The sequence below is a fragment of the Piliocolobus tephrosceles genome, chromosome 14, assembly GCF_002776525.5.
Source record: "Piliocolobus tephrosceles isolate RC106 chromosome 14, ASM277652v3, whole genome shotgun sequence".
NCBI classification, from domain to species: Eukaryota; Metazoa; Chordata; class Mammalia; order Primates; family Cercopithecidae; genus Piliocolobus; species Piliocolobus tephrosceles.
Window position 1 is genome coordinate 33,297,469 of NC_045447.1, and position 23,294 is coordinate 33,320,762.

At 36.9% G+C, this 23,294-nt stretch overlaps 1 protein-coding gene across 2 annotated transcripts in view; it reads right to left on the reverse strand.

Moving 5' to 3' along the window:
- The window catches only part of TMEM38B (transmembrane protein 38B), a 285,502-nt gene that overhangs the window by 247,135 nt on the left and 15,073 nt on the right, over positions 1-23,294 (reverse strand). For both annotated transcript variants that reach the window (XM_026456267.1, XM_026456266.1), the window contains exons 2-4: positions 21,427-21,583; positions 8,040-8,224; positions 7,129-7,216 (exon numbers count right to left, since the gene is read on the reverse strand). In XM_026456267.1, the coding sequence (XP_026312052.1) occupies positions 7,129-7,216; positions 8,040-8,224; positions 21,427-21,583 (430 nt within the window). The remainder of the gene's footprint in view (positions 1-7,128; positions 7,217-8,039; positions 8,225-21,426; positions 21,584-23,294) is intronic.

Below are 23,294 nucleotides of genomic sequence, written 5' to 3' on the forward strand. Positions count from 1 at the left end.
AAAAAAAAAAAAAAAAAAAAACACCAAAGGCAATGGCAACAAAACCCAAAATAAACAAATGGGATCTAATTAAACTAAAGAGCCTCTGCACAGCAAAAGAAACTACCATCAGAGTGAACAGGCAACTTACAGAATAGGAGAAAATGTTTGCAATCTACCAATCTGACAAAGGGCTAATATCTGGAATCTACAAAGAACTTAAACAATTGTACAAGAAAAAATCAAACAATCCCATCAAAAAGTGGGCAAAGGATATGAACAGACACTTCTCAAAAGAAGACATTTAGGCAGCCAACAGACATATGAAAAAAATGCTCATTATCACTGGTCATCAGAGAAATGCAAATCAAAACCACAATGAGATACCATCTCACGCCAGTTAGAACGGTGATCATTAAGGAGTCAGGAAACAACAGATGCTGGAGAGGATGTGGAGAAATAGGAATACTTTTACACTATTGGTGGGAATGTAAACTAGTTCAACCATTGTGGAAGACAGTGTGGCGATTCCTCAAGGATCTAGAACTAGAAATACCATTTGACCCAGCCATCCCATTACTGGGTATATACCCAAAGGATTATAAATCATGCTACTATAAAGATACATGCACACATTTGTTTATTGCAGCACTATTCACAATAGCAAAGACTTGGAATCAACCCAAATGTCCATCAATAATAGACTAGATAAAGAAAATGTGGCACATATACACCATGGAATTCTATGCTGCCATAAAAAAGGATGAGTTCATGTCCTTTACAGGGACATGGATGAAGCTGTAAGTCATCATTTTCAGCAAATTATCACGAGAACAGAAAACCAAACACTGCACGTTCTCACTCATAAGTGGAAGTTGAACAATGAGAACACATGGACACAGGGAGGGAAGCTTCACACACCGGGGCCTGTTGGGGTTGGGGGGCTGGGGGAGAGATAGTGTTAGGAGAAATACCTAATGTAAATGACAAGTTGATAGGTGCAGCAAACCAACATGGCACATGTATACCTATGTAACAAACCTACATGTTGTGCACATGTACCCTAGAACTTAAAAGTATAATATCAATAATTAAAAAAAAAAAAAGAAATACATGAGGCTTGGCAATTTATAAAGAAAAGTAGCTTAATTGGCTCACAGTTCTGCAGGAGGTAAAAGCGTGGCACCAAAATCTGCACAGCTTCTAGTGAGAGCCTAAGGAAACTTACAACCATGGCAGAAGACAAAAAGGGAGCACATCACATGGTGAGACTGGGAACAAGAGAACAAGGAGGGAAAGGAACCAGACTTTTAAACAACTAGATCTTGTGAGAACTCAGTGAACAAGAACTCACTTATCACAAGAGGATTGCGCTCAATCATTCATGAGGGATCCGCCCTCGTGATCCAATCACCTCCCACCAGCCCCCACCTCCAACACTGGGAATCACATTTCAACATGAGAGCTGGAGGAGACAAACACCAAACCATATCAATGGATGAATGGATAAAGAAACTGTGATATATATAGGTTGAGCATCCCTAATCCAAAAATCTGAAATTCTAAATCTTCTAAAATACAAAACTTTAGGAGTACCAACATGATCAAAAGAAAAACTCATTGGAACATTTTGGTCTTCGGGTTTTTGAATTTGGGACGTTCAACCAAGTAAGTATATAATACAAATATTCCAAAATCCAAAATATCTGAAATCCACAACACTTCTGGTCCCAACCACTTCAAATAAGAGATAGTCACCCCGTATATACAATGGAATACTATTTAGCCTTATAAAGGGAGATCCTGCCATTTGCCACAACATGGATGAATCTAGAGGACACTATGCTGAATGAAATAAATCAGACACAGAAAGAAAATTACTGCATGATCTCACTTATACATGGGATCTCGGGGAAAGAAAAGTCAAATATACAAGGACAGAGAATAAAACAGCAATTACCAACGGGCAGGGTTGGGGGAAGAAATGTGAAATACAGGTCAATGGATACAAAGGAGCACACATGTAGGATGAACAAGTCTAAAGATCTAATGTATAACACAAGGACTACAGCTAATTATAGTGTAATGTATTCAGGATTTTTGTTAAATGGGTAGACTGTAGCTGCTATTGCTGCATACATAAAAAATGAGAAACTATGTGAGATGATGGATATGAAGCAGTACAACGTTCTCAGTAGTCTACGAAAAATTGAAAATATAATTGCTGGTACAACCAGTAAAAATAATAATCCAAAGAGGTACAGCTAACAAGCCAACAAGTAAATTAAAGTGGAATTCCTACAAATATTATCTTGGAATCAAGAGAAGGCAAAAAGAAGGACTAGAGGAAACAATAAATAATAAAATCATAGACTTAAATGCAACCATATCCATAATTACATTATCTGAATACAACTTATATATAGTCATATGTTTTATTACCCCAAGTTACAAATTAATTGGACTAAACCCTCCAATTAAAAGGTAGAGATTGCAACAGCCTCCCATAGTACTAGGATTACAGACATGAGCCACTGTACCCGGCCTCTTCCTATTACTTATTTATTTATTTTTTAAGTGAACTGTAAAACAGCCTCAGTCAGATCCTTCAGGAAATATTCCAGAAGAAGGCACTGTTATTATAGGAGATGAAAGCTCCATGTGCGTTATTGCCCCTAAGACCTTCAAGTGGGACAAGATGTGGAGGTGGAAGATGATGATATGGATGATCCTGACCCTGTGTAGGCCGAGGCTAATGTGTGTGTTTGTGTCTTCATTTTTAACAAAAAAAATTTAAACAGTAAAAAACAAATAAATCTTAAAAATGGAAAAACACTTATAGAATAAGAATACAAAGAAAGAAAATATTTTTTTACAACTATATAACGTGTTTGTGTTTAAGCTAAGTGTTACTATGAAAGCTTTAAAAAGTTTTTAAAAATTTAAAGTTTCTCAAGTAAAAATACTACAGTTAGGTAGAAGGAATAAGATCTAGTATTTGGTAGCATAATAGTACAATATAGTTAGCAATAATTTACTGTACGTTTCAAAATAACTAAAAGAGTGGAATCAGAACGTTCCTAATACAAATAAATGATAAATGCTTGAAGTGATGGATATCCCAATTACCCTGATGTCATTACACATTGTATGCCTGGTTGAAAATATCACATGTACCCCATAAATATGTACAATTATGTATTCATAATACTTAAAAATAAAAAATTTTAAAAATAAAGGGAATTTTTTAAAAAAGAAAAAAGTTACAGTAAGATAAGGTTATTTATTATTAAAGAAAAAATTTTTCTATACATTTAGTGTTGCCTAAGTGTACAGTGTTTATAAAGTCTACAGTAGTGTATACTAATGTCCTAGGTCTTCACTTACCATTTGCTCAATGGCTCACAGAGAGCAACTTCCAGTCCTGCCACCTTCATTCCTGGTAAGTACCCTATACAGGTGTATCTTTTTTTATCTTTCAGACCATATTTTTACCACACCTTTTCTGTTTAGATATGTTTAGATACACAAATACCTACCACTATGTTACAATTGTCGATAGTATTCACTACGGTAACATGCTATAAAGGTTTGTAGCCTAAGAGAAATGGGCTATACCATATAGCCTAGGTGTGTAGTAGGCTATACCATCTAGGTTTGTGTAAGTACACCTGATAACATTCACACAATGATGAAATGTTCCTAGAACATATCTCCATTGTTAAGCAACACATGACCATATACATAAACACAAACCATCATAATGAACCAGTGATCGATCTCACTTGACCCAGTTGTTGATAATTCATACAGTCATCTAGTATGTATTATCTACTATGTGCTAGGTGCTTGGGACACAAGAGCATTCAAAAGAGACAAAAATCTCTGCCCCTGGCATTTTATATTCTTTGAAAGGTGGGGAGAGGAGCCAAGGGGAGGGGAGAATAAATATAACGATTAAGTAAATTATATAACACGTTAGAAGATGATAAATGTTGTAGAAAAAAGTAAAATAGAAGGAGGTGTTGCAATTTTAAGCAGGGTAGTCCTCACTGAGAAGGAAGCATTGAGAAAATACTTTGAGCAAAGTAGGTAAGGGAGCTAGCGATCTAAGAAAAATCATTCTAGGTAGTGATAAAAGCTAGTGCTAAACCAGACCACACTTGACTTGCTCAAGCATGGAGTAAAGTGAGCAAGGGAGATAATACCAAGAGATGAAATCAAAGCAAACTGGAAAGGAGGAAAGGCACATTTGGAGGGCCTTATAGGCCATTTGGAGGAGTCAATGCAAGGTTTCTGAACAAAGTAGAAACATAATTTCATTTTGGTTATAAAAGCCCAAAAAAATGTTCTACGGAAGGTGTTTCAAGGCATATAATCAAAATGAGAAAAATCTCCCCTGAATATCAAGAATATCTTATTTATAACTTATCATTAATCAAAGCCTCCTTTGTTCTATTTCTAAACTACTTCATTCAAACTTACAGGGGTATTTTCCAAGTTAAATATCCCGAAATTTGTTAGTTCACACAAATGTACTTCATCACTCGTACTGCCTTTTGACCTTTTTTTTTGAAACAGAGTCTCGCTCTGTCACCCAGGCTGGAATGCAGTGGTACGATCTCGGCTCACTGCAACCTCCACCTCCTAGGTTCAAGTGATTCTCATGCCTCAGCCTCCTGAGTAGCTGGGATTATATACCCATTATAGCTGGGTATATGCCATCATGCCCAGTAAGTTTTTGTATTTTTAGTAGAGACGGGGTTTCACCATGTTGCCCAGGTTGGTGTCGAACTCCTGAGCTCAGGCGATCCGTCTGCCTTGGCCTCCCAAAGTGCTAGGATTACAGGCATGTGCCACTGTGCCCAGCCCTCAATCTTCATTTTTAATTCATTGTAATCTATTTTTAATCCAAGTTAAATTAGAAAATGAGCTTATTTTTTTTTTTTTTTTTTTTTTTTTGAGACGGAGTCTTGCTCTGTCGCCCAGGCTGGAGTGCAGTGGCCGGATCTCAGCTCACTGCAAGCTCCGCCTCCCGGGTTTACGCCATTCTCCTGCCTCAGCCTCCCGAGTAAGCTGGGACTACAGGCGCCCGCCACCTCGCCCGGCTAGTTTTTTGTATTTTTTTTTTTTAGTAGAGACGGGGTTTCACCATGTTAGGCAGGATGGTCTCGATCTCCTGACCTCGTGATCCGCCCGTCTCGGCCTCTCAAAGTGCTGGGATTACAGGCTTGAGCCACCGCGCCCGGCCCAAAATGAGCTTATTTTTACATGAAGTCTTTCCTCACCTTGCTTCTTACAGCCACCATTCTCTAAGTCTTTTCCTTCTTGAATTATGGGAACAGTAACTATATTTCTCTACTTCATTTTTAGGTACATCAGAAACGTATCTGTGACTTATTTAAGACTGAGTCTGGGCCAGGCGCAGTGGTGAAACCCCATCTCTACTAAAAACACAAAAATTAGCTGGGCGTAGTGGGGCACGCCCGTAATCCCAGCTACTTAGGAAGCTGAGGCAGGAGAACTGCCTGAACCTGGGAGTCGGAGGTTGCAGTGAGCCAAGACCACGCCATTGCACTCTGGCCTGGCGTGTGAAACTCCGACTCAAAAAAAAAAAAAAGACTGAGTCCAGCCAGGCACAGTGGTTCATGCCTGTAATCCCTGACCCTTGGGAGGCCAAGGAAGGAAGATCACTTGAGGCAAAAGTTAAGACCAGCCTGGGCAACATAGCAAGACCCCATCTCTACAAAAATAAAAATACTGGCTGGGTGTGGTGCTTCACATCTGTAATCCCAGCACTTTTGGAGGCCAAGGTACAAGGATCGTTTGAGCCCAGGAATTCAAGACCAGCCGAGGCAACATAGTGAGATGAGACCCTTTATCCTAATTTTAAAAAGTAGCAAGGCATGGTGGCAGATGCCTGTAGTCCCAACTACTCAGGAGGCTGAGGTGGAAGGATCACTTGAACCTAAGAGATCAAGACTGCAGTGACATACCACTGCACTTCAGCCTGGGTGACAGAATAAGACCTTGTCTCAAAAAAAAAAAAAAAAAAAAAAAATACAAATACAAAAATTAGCCAGGCATGATAGCACACATCTGTAGTCCCAACTAGTAATACTTGGGAGGCTGAAGTAGGAGGATTGCTGGAGCCTAAGAGGTCTAGGCTGCAGTGAGCTATGACTACACGATTGCATTCCAGCCTGAACAACAGAAAGAGAATCTGTCTCTTTAAAAAATTAATAAATAAGACTAAGTCAGTGTCTTCAGAGAACAGATTATCTTAAATAGATGCAAAAGGCAGTTTGTATCACACAATGGGTTATTTCTATAATCTTTCTCTTATTTTTATCTGTAATTAAGCCCAACTGACATTTTTTAAAGCCACTCAAAGGACTTTATAATGTATTGATACATAAACTTTACATTTTACTATCAGAACTATGTATATAGCCTGAAATCTGGATGATGTCATAGTCACTAATGAAAATGCCAAGAGCCTATCACCTATTCATTTCCATCCAGAGAAGTCTATTCCTACATAGCTTTCACTTCATAAATATATACTCTTCCCACAATTCTACTATCATCTAGAGGTTTTTGTTTGGTTTTGTTTTCTAAAGAGAGAAACCCACAGAGAAGGAAAACATGTATTTTAAACTACATTTGAGAAAGCAGACTTTTTAAAAGAATAAAATTTGCTAGTTCTCTTCCCATTATTATTACTATTTATTTTTTCAGCTATATTCCACCCACATTTAAAGTCCCTAAAACGTTCTTAAAAAGAAATTCGGTGGCCTGGCGCAGTGGCTCACACCTGTAATCCCAGCACTTTGGGAGGCTGAGACGGGCGGATCACGAGGTCAGGAGATCGAGACCATCCTGGCTAACACGGTGAAACCGTCTCTACTAAAAATACAAAAAAATTAGCCAGGCGCGGTAGCCGGCACCTGTAGTCCCAGCTACTGGCGAGGCTGAAGCAGGAAAATGGCGTGAACCCGGGAGGCGGAGCTTGCAGCGAGTGGAAATCGCGCCACTACACTCCAGCCTGTGCGACAGAGCGACTCCATCTCAAAAAAAAAAAGAAAAGAAATGTGGTAAGATCTAAGGATAAACATCTAGGTCTCAGTATAATTTATACCAACTTACTATGACATCTTCAGCCATTCATCACCTTCTGGTTTCCAATCTCCTTTTACCAACCTCTCAAAATTCGTTATAATGGTACCACCTGCACCTAAAAATATGAAAATAAAACAAAAATATTTAGCCAAATTTTCTTGAAAAACATATTTAAAGGGAGCCATAATTCTATCACCTGATAAAAAAAATTCCAAGAGGATTCCCAAGATATAATTCTTGGGAAGAAGAAAAAAGTTGCCTTGTATATTTAGGGTACTAAAACAACTGCAATTCTTCTCTTTCACCAGCATGGCAACTGTCTACTGTACTGTAATTAAGGTCAAAACTGGGGCCTTGGGCACAAAGATATGGTTAGAAGTTTGTTTCAGAACTGAAAAATAAAATCCTCTGCTTTATACATTTCCTTTCCTGATATGACCAGTTTTAGGTGCAGTATATTGTAAAAAGAAGTTAGAGAGATGTGTTCAATTCCTACATACAAAACAAAAAGGCAAGTGATGCAAAGTTCAGTGATTATGAACCCACAGTCAATCATATTTACTATTTCTAGTAATTCTGAATGAAAAAAACACAGAAAAGACAGAGCAGTATTTTTTGTTCACATGTACCACATAATTTGTTATGTAAACTTATTTTATTTACAGTGGCACTATACTTTAATTAACTATAAATCTTTCTGGTTCTGGGGATCTTAAACCAATCATAAAATTTTTCTATCATAAGATGGTCTCAAAATAATGGCTTATGACTAGTACTAGTTTTGAATTTACTAGCCAACAGAAACAAGGTTTTTACCTTCCAAAAAGTCTCTGTTATTAAAGTATGTGATCCATTAATGTAATTAGAGAACTGTTCAGTAATGGTATTAATAATACACCAATAAGAGAATATTTATGAACACATATTGTTAATATTACCTCGGGCCCATCCAATAGCTATCATGACTATCCAGCCATTTTTGTAATAGCTATTAGCATGTGTGACTCCACCTACTATTTTCCAAGTTCTGGTCACTTCCTTCATTCCTGAAGCCAGCAGTTGAACAGGTAGATATGAATAGCCCTGGGAAACTAGGTCATACGGGCAAAAAAATGTAATATACCTGAAAATAAAATGTACACATTTTAATATATGAATGGAATCAGAAGAACAGAAATTAAAATCCAACCTAACAGCAGTAACAATTTGGCAAAACACAACAAATGAAATTTTCCATATAAACATTTAACTTGATTTCAATAAAAGCACAACTTGGGTAGGGAGTCAATTTTTTAAATCACATGAAACATATGTCATCTGCCAAAAAGTCATGATCAGAGGCAAATGTAAATTGTGGACTTCTGAATACTTTATAGATATATGAAATATTTAGTGAGTTCTTAATTTGTGCCTATATTGTTCTAGAAGCTAAGTGCTGAATCCAGTAACAAAACAAATGTATAATCATTTCCAGGGGTAGGGACTCCTACACAGTGTCTTTGTCCTCTGGGAAAATGAATTAGAGAAAGGGCCCTTTGGTAACAGCAAGGGCTACATTTCAATCCCAACTAACATATTCACCTGTGCCCCACTGTGCAGGACATAAACTACAATCTATACAAAGGTACATGATGGCTCACAAGAAGGCAGATTAATATTAAGGAAAAATACATTTCTATACAACTGAAAGAATATGAAGCTTGTTCTTTAATTTAGTTCACTAAGCTTAAGTTTTAACAAAGCTTAAATTATTTTTAATTGTGATTAAAAATAATTCATCCCATCCGGTAAATTATTTTTTTAAACTTCATTTGTTCTAAGCATCTGTTCAAATACTAGCAGTAAGATCTATCGGAAACATACTGCTTTTTTCTCACCATTCTCCAAATACTCTGGCAGACAATTTTGTGCTTAAAATAGAACATATCTTCTTTCTAATGGGATGAATAAAAGACATGGCATAAAAGAATATCATATCTCTTTTAAAAGAAGCTATTAATCCTATTGTAATTCATGATTTATAAAGTCAGAATTCTTCAATGTTCATGAAATATGAAATGCTTGCCAAAATACTGCTTCAGCGACTAAATAAAAAGATACAATAGTCTGTTTAGCCTAAAGCACCCTTTCTTCTTCATCTCCACTTACCAATTCCTTCCTATTCTTCAAGGTGCCACTCAAATATTACCATAGTCATTGACTTTGGGATTCTTGTTTTATTTCATCATCTCAGCTGATACCACATTCTGATGGCTCTGTAAAACTAAACCAATTGGTTCCTATGCCTAAAAATAGCTCTTTATACATTTTCCTTTATAGTATAAATTAAAGGCTATAATGCTCATAATGAACTATAGTAGTTCTCAGATGACAGGAATCATTCATGTTACCCTCTAACCTAAAACTCAGCATGATGAAAAGTAGCCCTGAATTAAATCATTTATTAGCAATCAATCTAGAGACAAAATACAAAATATAGCTAATCAAAGCATTAGTTGATAATTAAAAAGTTTGAGAAAAAAGAATAAACTAAGAGTAGTAAAAAGATTTCTGAAAACCATTTGTATGGCTTTAAAATTTTACATGTTCATACCAGAATTTTAAAAACAACCAGTATGATTTAAAATTTTTACACATTCATAGAAAATTTGAAAGTCTCTGTATACTTCTCTTTGAATATAGAACTAATTTCTAAGAAGTTGGTTAGGTAATGGGGAAAGAATACACATTTAATTTTTAAATGTATTTTTAATAAAACAAAAATATTTTTGTATCTATTACAGTTTACATTAAGAAAGGGGGATTTGTTTTCACCTTAGCAGTAATTAGCACCCAAAAGTAAAATATTCAAAAAACAACCAAAAGAATATTACAAATGACCCATTTTCATTCCTTAAACTAAGTCTGACTTTAATGTGAGTTAAAAACTTATACTATTACAATAGGAATCTTGGACTTTTATATTCACCTATGTGACATCATAGTATAACACAAAAAATTTTGCAATTATTGCAACTCTTCTATTTAATCAGATCTTTCTAAAGCACAACTACAATAAGCTAACATTTTAAATAAAAAAACTATTTTCATTTGAGAGTTAAGTAGCCACAGGGCAAAAGAACAATTGTTTATTGTGCTCAGTAGACTTACAAGTAAACATATCAGACTAATGGCACCCTCAACAACCATTCCTGCTCTCTAACAAATTAGCTTTTTAAAATTCTTTTAATAGATCCCTCAACCAACACTTATTAGGTAATAACCTTGTAACCCCTTCTGTAAACATAATTTCACCTTTAACTAAAATTATCACATGTAAGGTAACTTTAACTTGTAAAGTGCCTAAAGAAAATGCATCGGAAAAAGAGAGAAGTGGAATGAGAAAACAACTGATTTCTCATACATTTAACTTGGAGAGGTTAAGTTAATAGAGAGAAAAAAGTAACGAAAGCATAAACGTCTCAAACAGGATACAAACAAGATCCTAGGCCACTAACAAATGAAATCTCAACCAGTTTAAGAAAAAATGAGAGTAGAATTTAGGTTAATACAAAAAGTTAGGCAGAGAGAAGCTTCACAGGCTTAGTCACTGAGAACTCTGTTTTCACTCTACTATCAATTCCACTCCCCTATGGAAGACAATATCACTTAACTAAGACAAAACACAATGATAAATTAAATACAGTTCATGTTAGTCCAGTATGACAGCTTTGTTCTTGCTCTTATCACCCCAACAAATTGCCAATTTTTTGTACATGCTTTGAAAAATACAGACAGAATGACACCCATAAAATGATACCTTTTTGTTGTATTTTTCCTCATCTAAATGTAGTCTCGGTTACACAAATGTGCCATATATAAGTAATTGATACTTGCAATTTTAAGAAAAATGTACTAGGAAACAAAAATAGACATACTAAAAAATTATAAAATATTTATTTCCCCCGGAAACAGCTTTTCAAAACAAACAAAACCTATGAAAGTGTACACTGTCTTCCAAACAATACTGACATACCAAGTTATTGTTTCTCTTTGCCAGTAGATGGTGCTGATTTCCAGATGTATACACTACGAGCTACTGTACTAAAGATTACCTTGCTTGCTTGTTTAAAAACATTTCTAACATCATTTTATCTCTCAAATTAAAATCAAATGGGCCAGGCACGGTGGCCTGTAATCTCAGCACTTTGGGAGGCCAAGGCAGCCGGATCATAAGGTCAGGAGTTCAAGACCAGCCTGACAAAACATAGAGAAACCCCATCTCTACTAAAAAATACAAAAATTAGCCAGTATGGCAGCGGGTGCCTATAATCTCAGCTACTTGGGAGGCTGAGGCAGGAGAATCACTTGAACCCAGGAGGCAGAGGTTGCACTGAGCCGAGATCGTGCCATTGCACTCCAGCCTGGACAACAAGAGCAAGACCCGTCTCAAAAAAAAAAAAAAAACACCTCAAATGAAGCAAAGATTACAAATTTGTTCTAAATATGAAAACTTTACAAATAAAATAGTAAAATACACTATGTCTTCAAGCCATACATTTTTTATATTTAAGGATCTCTGAAGACAAAGATAACATTCCTGTTTCCAGAGCACAAAACAATATACTGTGTAAGTAAAGATTAAAGGACTAGATACCCCAGGTTGGAATCCCAGCTTCAACTACTCAGTAACTATGACACCTCAGGCAAGTTATTAACCCCTCCATGTCTCAATTATATGCTTTTTAACATGTAATTGAATAAAATAATACCTACGTCACAGGGTTCTTGTCAGGTTTAAGTGAGATAATGTAAGTAAAACACTTAGAAAACTAAGACACATTGTGCACATGTACCCTAGAACTTAAAGTATAATAATAATAAATACATGAAAAAAAGAAAACTGAGACACAGTAAATGCTGTGTAAGTACTTGCTATTATTGTAGTTTTGTAATGCCTAACAAAATACCTAGAACCAATAAAACTGCCATCAACAAAAGAATAAAATACAGATATTAATACAATGGACTATACAGCAGGGGGAAGGTATGTTCTATAGCTACATACAAACACACAGATGAATCTTAGTAACATAATATTGAATACAAATCTTAGCTTTTTTATGTAGTTTTAGCATGTTTATATCCATAAACAATATAGTTGTTAAAAGTTTTATAAATAGAATCGTATGTATTTTTCTGTTTAAGCTCTATTCCTGAGATTTATTCTTATTGTGTGTGGTTATAATTACTAATATTCACCAGTATTTACCATAACAGAATTAATGTGCCATAATTTATCCATTCATTTCTCTGCTGACAGAGTTGTTCCTAGTTTTCCCTATTATAAACAGTGTTTCTAAAAACATTCTTGCATATATCTGTACATAAGTGACATTTTCTCTTGTTTTATGCCTAAGAGATTTATTTTAGGAAAGTGATTCTTAAACTCTATTGGATAATGCCATTATATTAATATCCATATTTTTTCTTCTGTGGATGAGCATTTTTATTGCTTCTAGTTATTTCACTGGACATCATGAAGTTGAAGATAACCTCTGAAGGTGGAAGAAAAGAGATGGAATGGGAGGAGACCACAGAAGGGACATAAAAACTAACGGTAAGGGTTCTGAGAAGATGGTAGTGGCTGCATACATTCTGATCTCTTCAAATTCCCATAAAAACATACAGAGAAATAAGACAGGAAAACCAAAATCCCTTGCACAATAGTTGACTCTTGAACAACAAGGGGGTTAGGGATGCTAACCCCTATGCAGTCAACAATCCACACATAACTTCTGACTCCCCAAAATCTGACTATTAATCTGACTATTATCAACCTTATTATCAAAATCTGACTATTATCAACCTTACTGTTGACCAGAAGCCTTACCAATAATATGAACAGGTGATTAACATATATTTTTATATTATATGTACAACTTTTTCACTGTCACCTATCTGTCCCAGATGTATTCTTATAATTAAGCCACAAAAAATGTTATTAAGAAAATTTTAAGAGGTAATGTATTTATTATTCATTAAGTGGAAGTGGATCATCATAAAAGTCTCCATTCTTCTTCATCTTCACAAAGAGTAGGCTGATGAGGAGGAGGGGTTGGTCTTGCTATCTCAGGGGTGGCAGAGGCAGAAGAAAATCTGCACATAAATGGATCCACACAGTTCAAATTCATGTTGTTCAAGGGTCAACTGTACTTACAACAAAACTATGTAACAAGATATCCCCTCAAATCCCAAAATGCAAGTGGGTAGAGAAAAATCACCAACATCCACAACACTGTACTACTTGGCAGAAAGAAGAAAGCAACAAGGTGGCAACTGATGAACTTAAGACCAAAATAATACCAAAACAGCTAATGGATATTCACTGGAAAGCAGAGCAGACTAATTTGGAAACACACACAAATACACACACACACAAATACTACAACTGACAGGGGTTCTGGCATCTCTAATACCAGATAAGACAAAGAGCCCATAAAAAGAAGTTCTGAAAGGGTTGGAACAATTTAGTCCCTCTGAGCTTCAAGTTTTTGAAACTGATCCACCAGGGCTCTCTTCTTAACAAGCCCCACACTGAGAAGAAACTGAGAAGAATCGAACCTGAGCTCCCCACACTGAGAAGAAGCTGGGAAGAATCAAACCTGAGCAGAATAGAAGAAAGAAAAGGCCCAGACCAAGCCAAGGAAGGTAAAGAGACCCAAGAAATATCAAAAAGCAGGTCCTCATCTTTTGAACACTACATAAAAACAAAAGCAGGAGCTCTGTGAAGTCAAAAAAATATTTCCACCACATTCTGCAAGTTTATGAAAGCCAATTTCATATAAAAATGACCAAAAGTATCAAGATCAAATCCTATACAAAGTTATTACAAGAAAAAAATAAGCAGAATAAATCCCTACAGACAATGTAAGCACTCAGGAAAATGTGCCCACAAAACAGATCAAAACTGTAAACTATTTCAAAACAAGCTAAAGACATTAAGAAAGTCATGTAAGACATAAAAGAACACACATAAGAATAAGCAAAACTGAGAACCAAAGATTCAACACTCAGGAGAAAAAAAAGAGATAAAAGAAAAAAAAACATTTCCAAAATAAAAAACAAACCAGAAAACACAAAGAGAAATAAGCATAACAGACAGTGTCTTCAAAGAAACAGCAGGTGAAAAGAGAAAAACAGATGAAAAGCAGGTTAATTCTTTTAGAAATACAGATTTTTTAAAAATCCTTGAAGAAAGGCAAAGAAGAGCCAATATACCAATAATAAGAGTTCGTAACCAATGCAAAGGAAGAATAAAATACTAGTATTACTTTCTCAATTAAAAAAAAAAAGTGTAGGTACCAAAAAGAACACACCATATACAAGAGAATACTGTTGCACAACAACCAACACCAAGATATTTTATTTAAATGACTGGACTTTAATGAAAAAATAAATCCTTAGGGATCTAGAAAAAAAAGATCTTAAAAGAGAAAGAAAATTAAAAGATCACCAGACTTTCACAGCAGTGCTTTAAGCCAGAAGAAAATGGAGTAATATATATTGAAAATGACACTGTAAAATAGCACATTTATTGTTAAAATGGGAGAATAAATAGAATATATGCAATAATAATTTCTGTAATCATTTCCTTGGTAGCCTTTGAACATTACTCTAAGACTACTGTGTGCATAATACAGAAAAAAATCAGTAATGTCAGAATATATTAATTGAATCACATCCTATGTCCTTAAGAATCCAAATTCTTAGGGTACAAGAATGGAGATATATATGTAATAGGGAAAAAATAAATAAAAGCTATATGGTCCCGAATTTGACTATGAACTCATGAGTTAAATTTTATCTTCATTTTTCCTAGCTCTGTTCACTAAAAAGGCCGAGACATAATGATCAACCCAGTAACAAGGAGCAGATGAAGTCTCTAGCACTCAAATCGTGGTCTTGAAATGCCATTGCTCACCAAAAGAAACCAGACCGTCTTAGAGAAACAAGTGATTCCAGAAGAAAAGCACAAGATGAATCTTACAACACCAGGTAGAAAGTAAGCTAATTCAAAATCTGTCTCAGGAGTCAACCTAAAGAGGCTTCCACTGGCTAAAGATGGGATAATTTGAGCTTCAATATGAAAATAACTGAAATTTTATTGAAACCAATGAAATACGGTTAGTCCATGGGCTCGTAATTATTTTCTTTAAGCTGGTATCTTTAGAGGATGACAGAGATCCAGTTCATTACACTGAAAATTGATAAATGAAGGGAAGAAGCAAGCATTACCTTTCCAGTATGAACTGTATAGCTGGTTTCCAAATAGATGATAAATAGGAAGTATCTATTTGTATTTTGGGATCTTTGGGATGTCACTTTTCTGGGCAGAAACCTCTGTGGCTGGTGGCACCCTTGACCAAGCTCTTGTCCTGCATCCAGGAAGAATGAAGTACGCAGACAAGTGGAGGGTGAGCAAGACAAAGAGAACCTTTGTTTAGTGTTAGAGCAGCTCAGACAAGACCCACAGTGGGTAGCTCCTCTTTGTAGGCAGGTCATCCTGCTGAGTGTGCAGCTCTCAGCAGAGGGGAGGGTGGGTGGCTCCTCTCTGCAAGCAGGTCCTCTCATTGTCTCTGCAGCTCTTAGCAGGGAGGAGGCTCCTCTCTGTGGTTTGTAGGCAGGTCATCCCAAGTGCTCGGCTCTCAACAGAGAGGGTAGCTCCTCTCTGTAGCTGGTCATCCCCACATCTGCAGCTCTCAGCAAAGAGGAGGCCCTACAGAAAGGGCGGGGCTACTGCCTCCTACTGGCTCCCAAGAGCACAGGGGTGCCTGGGTTGCAACCATGACTTGGGCAGCTACACTTGTACCTGGGGAGCTCCAGCCATACCAACTTGGAAGGGGCAGGGCTCCCGCATGTTCCCAGCTCCCTCCGCTCCGTGGGGCATGGCACTGGGCTGAGTCCCCTCACTGTCTAGGGTGGGTGTTCCAGGTCCTCACTGGGCCTGGGCTGGCATCCGGGGCAGGGGTAACATTGCCGTACAAGCTCTCTTTGTGGCCCCAAAGCTCAGGGGCGACCTGAAGCTCCCCCTCGGCCCGTGCAGGAACCAGCCTGGCCCAGTCCCATCATGGAGGCCCCAAGGGTGGCTGGTGGGCTGTGGGGAATGGGGGGCTGTCCACCTTCTCCCTGTGCCCTCCCTGAAGCAGCCGGCATGATGACAGCAGCCACACCAGATGGCCTGCGGCTGTCATCATTTATAGTAATATTCCAACTAATAAATAAGAAGAAAAGATAAAACTAGACTATCTTCACTTTGCAATTCCTAATAGACACTATGTGTAAAAGGGTGCTAATGTCACAAAACGGGACCTCTTAGAAGTCTTGCTAAAGGAATCCAGCCTAATCTGATTTGGATTCTGCATCAATCTTCTAATTGTAAGGAAACACAAAGAACAGAAGAATATAATGATCTATACCATGATTATGCAATCAGCAAACTCTGGACTATGGAAAACTTTACAGATTGACTGGCTCTGGATCTTCAACAGATAAAGTTTAAGGAAGAGAAAGAAATGAAGGCATAACTATTTTAAAAAAAAATTAAGAAACATATGAAATTTTTAAATAGGCATGACTAAACTATAGTATCTAAGGATAAACACTGAGTTATAAAATTATTAAAATATTCAAAGAAGTGATTACCATAAAAGTCAAGATACTGGTATGTTATCATAATGGTTATTTAAAGTAGGAAGTGGGTCGGGCACAGTGGCTCATGCCTGTAATCCCAGCACCTTGGGAGGCCAATGCAGGCAAGTCACTTAAGCTCAGGAATTCGAGACCAGCATGGCCAACATGGTGAAACCCCAGCTATACTAAAAATACAAAAATTAGTTGGGCATAGTGTCATGCACTTGTAGTCCCAGCTACTCAGGAGGCTGAGGCAGGAGAACTGCTTGAACCCGGGAGGCGGAGATTGCAGTGAGCCAAGAGCCACTCCACTCCGACCTGGGCGACAGAGCAAGACTCCATCTCCAAAAAAAAGAGAGAGAAGGGGATCTGCATTTATTTACTTGTACACCACATCTTCCTTAACTACTCTCCTTCCCAGGTAAATTCCAATTATATTCGACATCCAGCTAAGCGGGCCCATCGCTTCTCACCCCATCCTAGTCAGTATGTTCAGCAAATATTTATTGAGCGCTTACTGTGGGCAAAACATTGTACTGGATAATTGAGGAGAAAAACAGATAATTCCCTTATTCAGTAAATGTCTACTGAGCACAATCTAGTGAATCATTACAGTATGGCCTCATTGTTTTGTTTGAGGTGTATTATTCATAACAATATTTTACACCATTCATATCTTAATACAATTATAGAACCCAATATACTACCAAAGATAAGTAATTGTGTGGTTATATGCCATTTAAAAATATCCAGTGTTTGATCCCATTATTACAAATAATGAAAAAATGATTTGTTTTAATCTGTAATAAACTGATTTATTGTGCAGTGACTGTAACATACTAGAGTTATATTAAATTGTTTACTCAGCCTCACCAAACACATACTAGGAAATAACCCCCAAAATAAGTATTTAACTTTGTATTAGATATGAAGGAGACTCGGTGTTATCATTAGATTATTTAAAGGCAGACAGCTGTTATCCCAACTGATGTAGTATGTTCTCTAATTGAGAATATGTTCACCAAATTTTACTTTTTAGTGATTTACATGTACATTTTATAGGGGACATGTTCTACATATAGTGAATAAAAAACTTTTATAGTAAAAAAAAATAGCCAATGTGGGAAACATAGTGAGACCTTACCTCAACAAATATAAAAATTTTAAAAATTAGCCAGGGGCCAGGCATAGTGGCTCACTCTCTGATGCGCTATTATTCCAGTACAGTTAAAACAACATTTAAAAACAAAATCAACAGATAACATGTTGGATAGCAATAATTCTAAGAGGAAAAATAAAGAAACATGATGTGATAGTCATAGAAGAGGAGGTGCTACTTTAGTCAGTGAAGGCCTCTCTGATAAAACAAAATATGACACTTCTGAGGAAAAAAAGATTACAAAGAGAAGCAAGCAAGTACAAAGGCACTGAGGTAGAAGAATACCTTACATTTGAACGTTCAAGAAATTGCAAAGCTCTAGCAAAGCTCATGTGACTAGAGAAAAGTGAGCAATAATAGAGTTGTAAAACATTACATGAAAGAAAGTGAAAGAGAATATTTTGTAGGATTTTACAGGCCATGGTAAAAGTTTGGGATATCGTTCTTTTTTTTTTCTTATTAAAGTTCAAGGGTACATGTGCACAACGTGCAGGTTTGTTACATATGTATACATGTGCCATGTTGGCGTGCTACACCCATTAACTCGTCATTTACATTAGGTATATCTCCTAATGCTATCCCTCCCATCTCCCCCAACCCCACAACAGGCCCTGGTGTGTGATGTTCCCCTTCCCGTGTCCAAGTGTTCTCATTGTTCAATTCCCACCTATGAGTGAGAACGTGTGCTATTTGGTTTTTTTGTCCTTGCGATCGTTCTTAATAAGATAAGAAATTACTGAGCACATGAGTGACATGTTCTAACTTAAGTTGTTCCTCAGTATCTGTGGGGGACTGGTTTCAGGATTCTCCCCCAAAATCTGTGAATGTGAGAGTCCCTATATAAAGTAGCAGAGTATTTGCACATAACCTACACACATCCTCCGCTATATTTGAAATCATCCCTAGATTATTTATAATACCTAATACAGTGTAAATACTATATAAATTGTTGTTACACATTATTTTTTTATTTGCATTATTTTTATTGTTGCATTATTTTTTATTGGATTTTTTCCCAAATATTTTTGATCCACAGCTGGTTGAATTCAAGCATGCAAAACCCATGGGTATAGAAGGCCAACTGTAATAATTTTGTCTGCTCCGTGAAGAATAAAGAATAGACTCAAAGGGATAATCAAAGGAGCAGCAAGACCACTTAGGAAGCTCCTGCAATCATCCAGAAGGTTAGTATTATAGGAACAGAAGTAGAAATAATAGAAAGTATCAAATTCTGGATAGCTTCCTTTTTGTATAGTTTCAGCATCTATACACATCAAAAAATTCTTCCAAAATGCTAATAACTTTTTAAAATATTGTTATAGAAATAAAAGTCTTTGGGAAAATTTTTTAAAACACATAGCAACTGGAAGACTACACTTTAAGAGACAGTTAAACAAATCTGTGAGAGACAGTGGCTATAAAGTGGGAAGACTCTAAAGTTAAAAACTTAAGCTCAACCACTTACTAGACAAGAAAATTATAGCAGCATTCCCTATGCCTCAATTTTATCATTTGTCAAATGGAAATAATAATAGCTACCTTACGGTACTCCTGTGATTAAATATGACAATGAATATAAAGAACTTAATTGACATATGGTAGCAACTCAACACTGCCATAGGTTCCCAGGATTACTTTTTCCTATAGTTATTATTTGTAATATCCCTTTCAGAACTGGTTACATATTCATTTTAAAATTATCACAATAAAAATGAACTGTAAGTGTTCCTGTTATATATTTAATGATATGGTTTTTAATAGAAAACACAGTTTCTGCTTTATATAAAAAAGCAGTATAATTTGTATTATAGATTTTTTTAAACTTGATGGATCAATCTTCTTAAGGATAACAAATTTGGATTTGCAAGAATTCAAAGCAATTCCGGGTAACATTTTTTTCTTCACTTCAAAATTATAAAATTTAAAGATCTCATAAAATCAACAGAGTATGAGAAGAATAATATGAGCCATAATTGTTTGGACTTTTTGGTTAGTTTCAGTTGGTCACATATATGATTTTATCATGTTGTATATCTGTGTGTATCAGTTAGGTTCACAAGATAAACTCTAGGGCCAAATACTTAATGCCCTTTCATATTGGAAATGCTTCTATTAAAGACATAAGAGGCTGGGCATGGTGGCTCATGCCTGTAATCTCAGCACTTTGGGAGGCTGAGACGGGCAGATCACTTGAGGTCAGGAGTTTGAGAATAGCCTGGCCAACATGGTGAAACCCCGTCTCTACTAAAAATACAAAAATTAGCCAGACGTGGTGGCGCATGCCTGTAATCTCAGTCACTCGGGAGGCTGAGACAGGAGAATCACTTGAACACAGGAGGTGGAAGTTGCAGTGAGCCTGTAATAAGGGTTAAAAACAAAACAAACAAACAAAAAAAACAAGTTTTCCTCTGCTTAGCAGCTCACTTCAAGGACAGTTATAAGATAACACTGTCCAAAAAGCCAAGGCCAAAGGAATGGGCTCCAGACACCCCCGCCCTCTCCAGAGCAAGGTTAAGAAAAAAAAAAGAGAGAAAGACAAATTCCTCTACTGTTACTCCTTTCCCTTGCCTCTTATGCATAACTATGTTTCACAACTATCTGTATTTAGCCAGTTCTTGTTTTTCTTTTGACACAGCTACAAGGCCACCAGCTATGCAAGGCCACAAGTTATACACTATATGATTAACTACTTTTGTTTTGCTCTTATAAGCCCGCTTATAAAAACCTCGCTCTGTCTTTGTTCAAGACCCAGCTTTTTGGAAGTAAATCCACTGAGCCGGTGCATACCTCAAAATAAACATCCTCCTGTATTCACCATTCTGGTCTCTCTAATCCTCTGCATCCCTCAACAAGCCAAGAGCGCGCCACTGCACTTGCAGTCTTGCACATAGCAAGACTATGCTCAAAAAAACAACAAAAAAAAGGTACATAAGACAACAAAAAAAAAGGTACGTAAGACAATGGCAGACAATAATTGCTTCTGGGAGAAGATAAGGGGAGACGAAAAAGAAAGAGACATACTTTGCACTTAAAGCCTTTGGCATGGCTGGGCGCGGTGGCTCACGCCTGTAATCCCAGCACTTTGGGAGGCCGAGGCGGGCAGGTCACCTGAGGTCAGGAGTTCAAGACCAGCCTGGCCAACATGGTGAAACCTCGTCTCTACAAAAATACAAAAATTAGCTGGGCATGGGGGCGGGTACCTGTAATCCCAGCTACTCCAAAGGGCTGAGGTGGAAGAATCACTTGAACCCAGGAGGTAGAGGCTGTAGTGAGCTGAGATCATGCCACTGCACTTCAGCCTGGGCAACAGAGCGAGATTCTATCCCAAAAAAAAAAAAAAAAAAAACCTTTGGCATTATTTGGGTTCCTCCCTTGTAGACGCATTAACTTTTCAAGCACATAAAATATTGTTCAAAGAAAAAAAAATTCATTTTACTAACAATTTACAACACAATTGTTTAAATGTCACATAGGTCACCCTAATGGCAGCTTACCAGATTGAAGATGCCAGTAATATGTTAGTGTTGTTTGCGAGAAACTTCAGTGGAGGCTCTGCAAGCAGTAGACAGGATAAAATTCCTCCACCAAAGCAGTGGAGCATAGCAGTAAACCAGCTTGAAATAGGATTCTTCCATGCCAGTGCAGCTGCTCCTGAAATGGTAAAGTAAAATATGGTCTGCGATCATTACATATTTATTAAACAAGCCCCAAAGTACAAGTTGCACTAAACAAATAAACTTCTTAAATTCATAATTTTCAACAGCTATTATTCATAGTTGTACCAATCAAAATCATTAAAAACCATATCTTTTATTCTTTAAAGCAAAACTGGAAACATTTTGTTAATGGGTGATTTTTGGCACTTTGGCACCTTAAAAATATGCTGTTCTGTTTAGGCTGTCATTGCCAGTTTCCTAGTAATGGATTACTATAAACAATATTCTCACTTATTGTCTCCTTTCATCTCAAACCCTACAGTAAGTACTCCCAGACAGTATGTCAAAGTGACTTAATAAGAAACATTTATAATCTTAAGTATATTAGAAAATAAAGAAACTGAAATAAACAAACTAAGCTTTCAACATGACAGATGAGAAACAGAGTAACAAAATAAACCTAAAGGTGAAAGGTTTCTTAGGAATAGATATTTATACTACCTCAACATGAGTCTTAACTAATTACTTATTAATTGTAGAGGGAAATAATAACTTCTGAATGGGGGAAACCTTGCAGACATCACTATAAATAACATCAAATGACTGCTGATATGATGCACTGAGAACACATCATCACTTCTGTGGTATCTCTTTTTTTTTTTTTTTTTTTTTTTTTTTAAGACGGAGTCTCGCTCTGTTCCCCAGGCTGGAGTGCAGTGGTGTGATCTTGGCTCACCACAACCTCCACCTCCTGAGTTCAAGCAATTCTCCTGCCTCAGCCTCCCGAGTAGCTGGGACTACAGGTGCCTGCCACCACGCCCAGCTAATTTTTGTATTTTTGGTAGAGACGGGGTTTCACTATGTTGGCCAGGCTGGTCTCGAACTCCTGACTTCGTGATCCACCCACCTCGGCCTCCCAAAGTGCTGGAATTATAAGCATGAGCCACTGAGCCCGGCCACTTCCATGGTATTTCTAACAAAAATATATAACCTGAACTAATTGAATCAGACAAACTCAAACTGAGGGCTACTGAGAAAACAAAAACAAAAAACAAACAACAACAACAACTGGCTTATATTTTTTAAATGTCAAAGTCAAAAAACACCCAAAAAAAGGCCAATAAAACATTCTAGATATGAACAATGTCTCTAACTCAAATTGTATTTATTTATTTACTTAATTATTTATTTATTTTTGAGACAGGGTCTTGCTCTGTCACCCAGGCTGGAGTGCAGTGGAGTGATCTCAGCTCCCTGTAACCTCAGCATCCTGAATCCAAGCGAGTCTCGTGCCTCAGTCTCCCGAGTCGCTTGGATTACGGGCAGGTGCCACCATGTCAGGCTAATTTTTGTATTTTTAGTAGAGACAGGGTTCTGCCATGTTGGCCAGGCTGGTCTGGAACTCCTGGGCCTCAAGTGATTCACCCGCCTCAGCCTCCCAAAGTGCTGGGATTACAGGCGTGAGCCACCACACCTGGCTTCCAACTCAAATTATTTTATTTTTAATGTACTGGCATTTAGAAGAGAAAAAAAAAATTTCTCTGTCCTACATTAAGATGTTTGAAATATGCTATCAATAGAATGATTTTCCCCAAAATTCTTAGCAACATTTGTCACATTGAGACCTAAATCTAATTCCAAATATAAGATCTTTAAAACGCAAATAATTACACATGAAATTTATTATCAAAATACTTTCAGCCAGG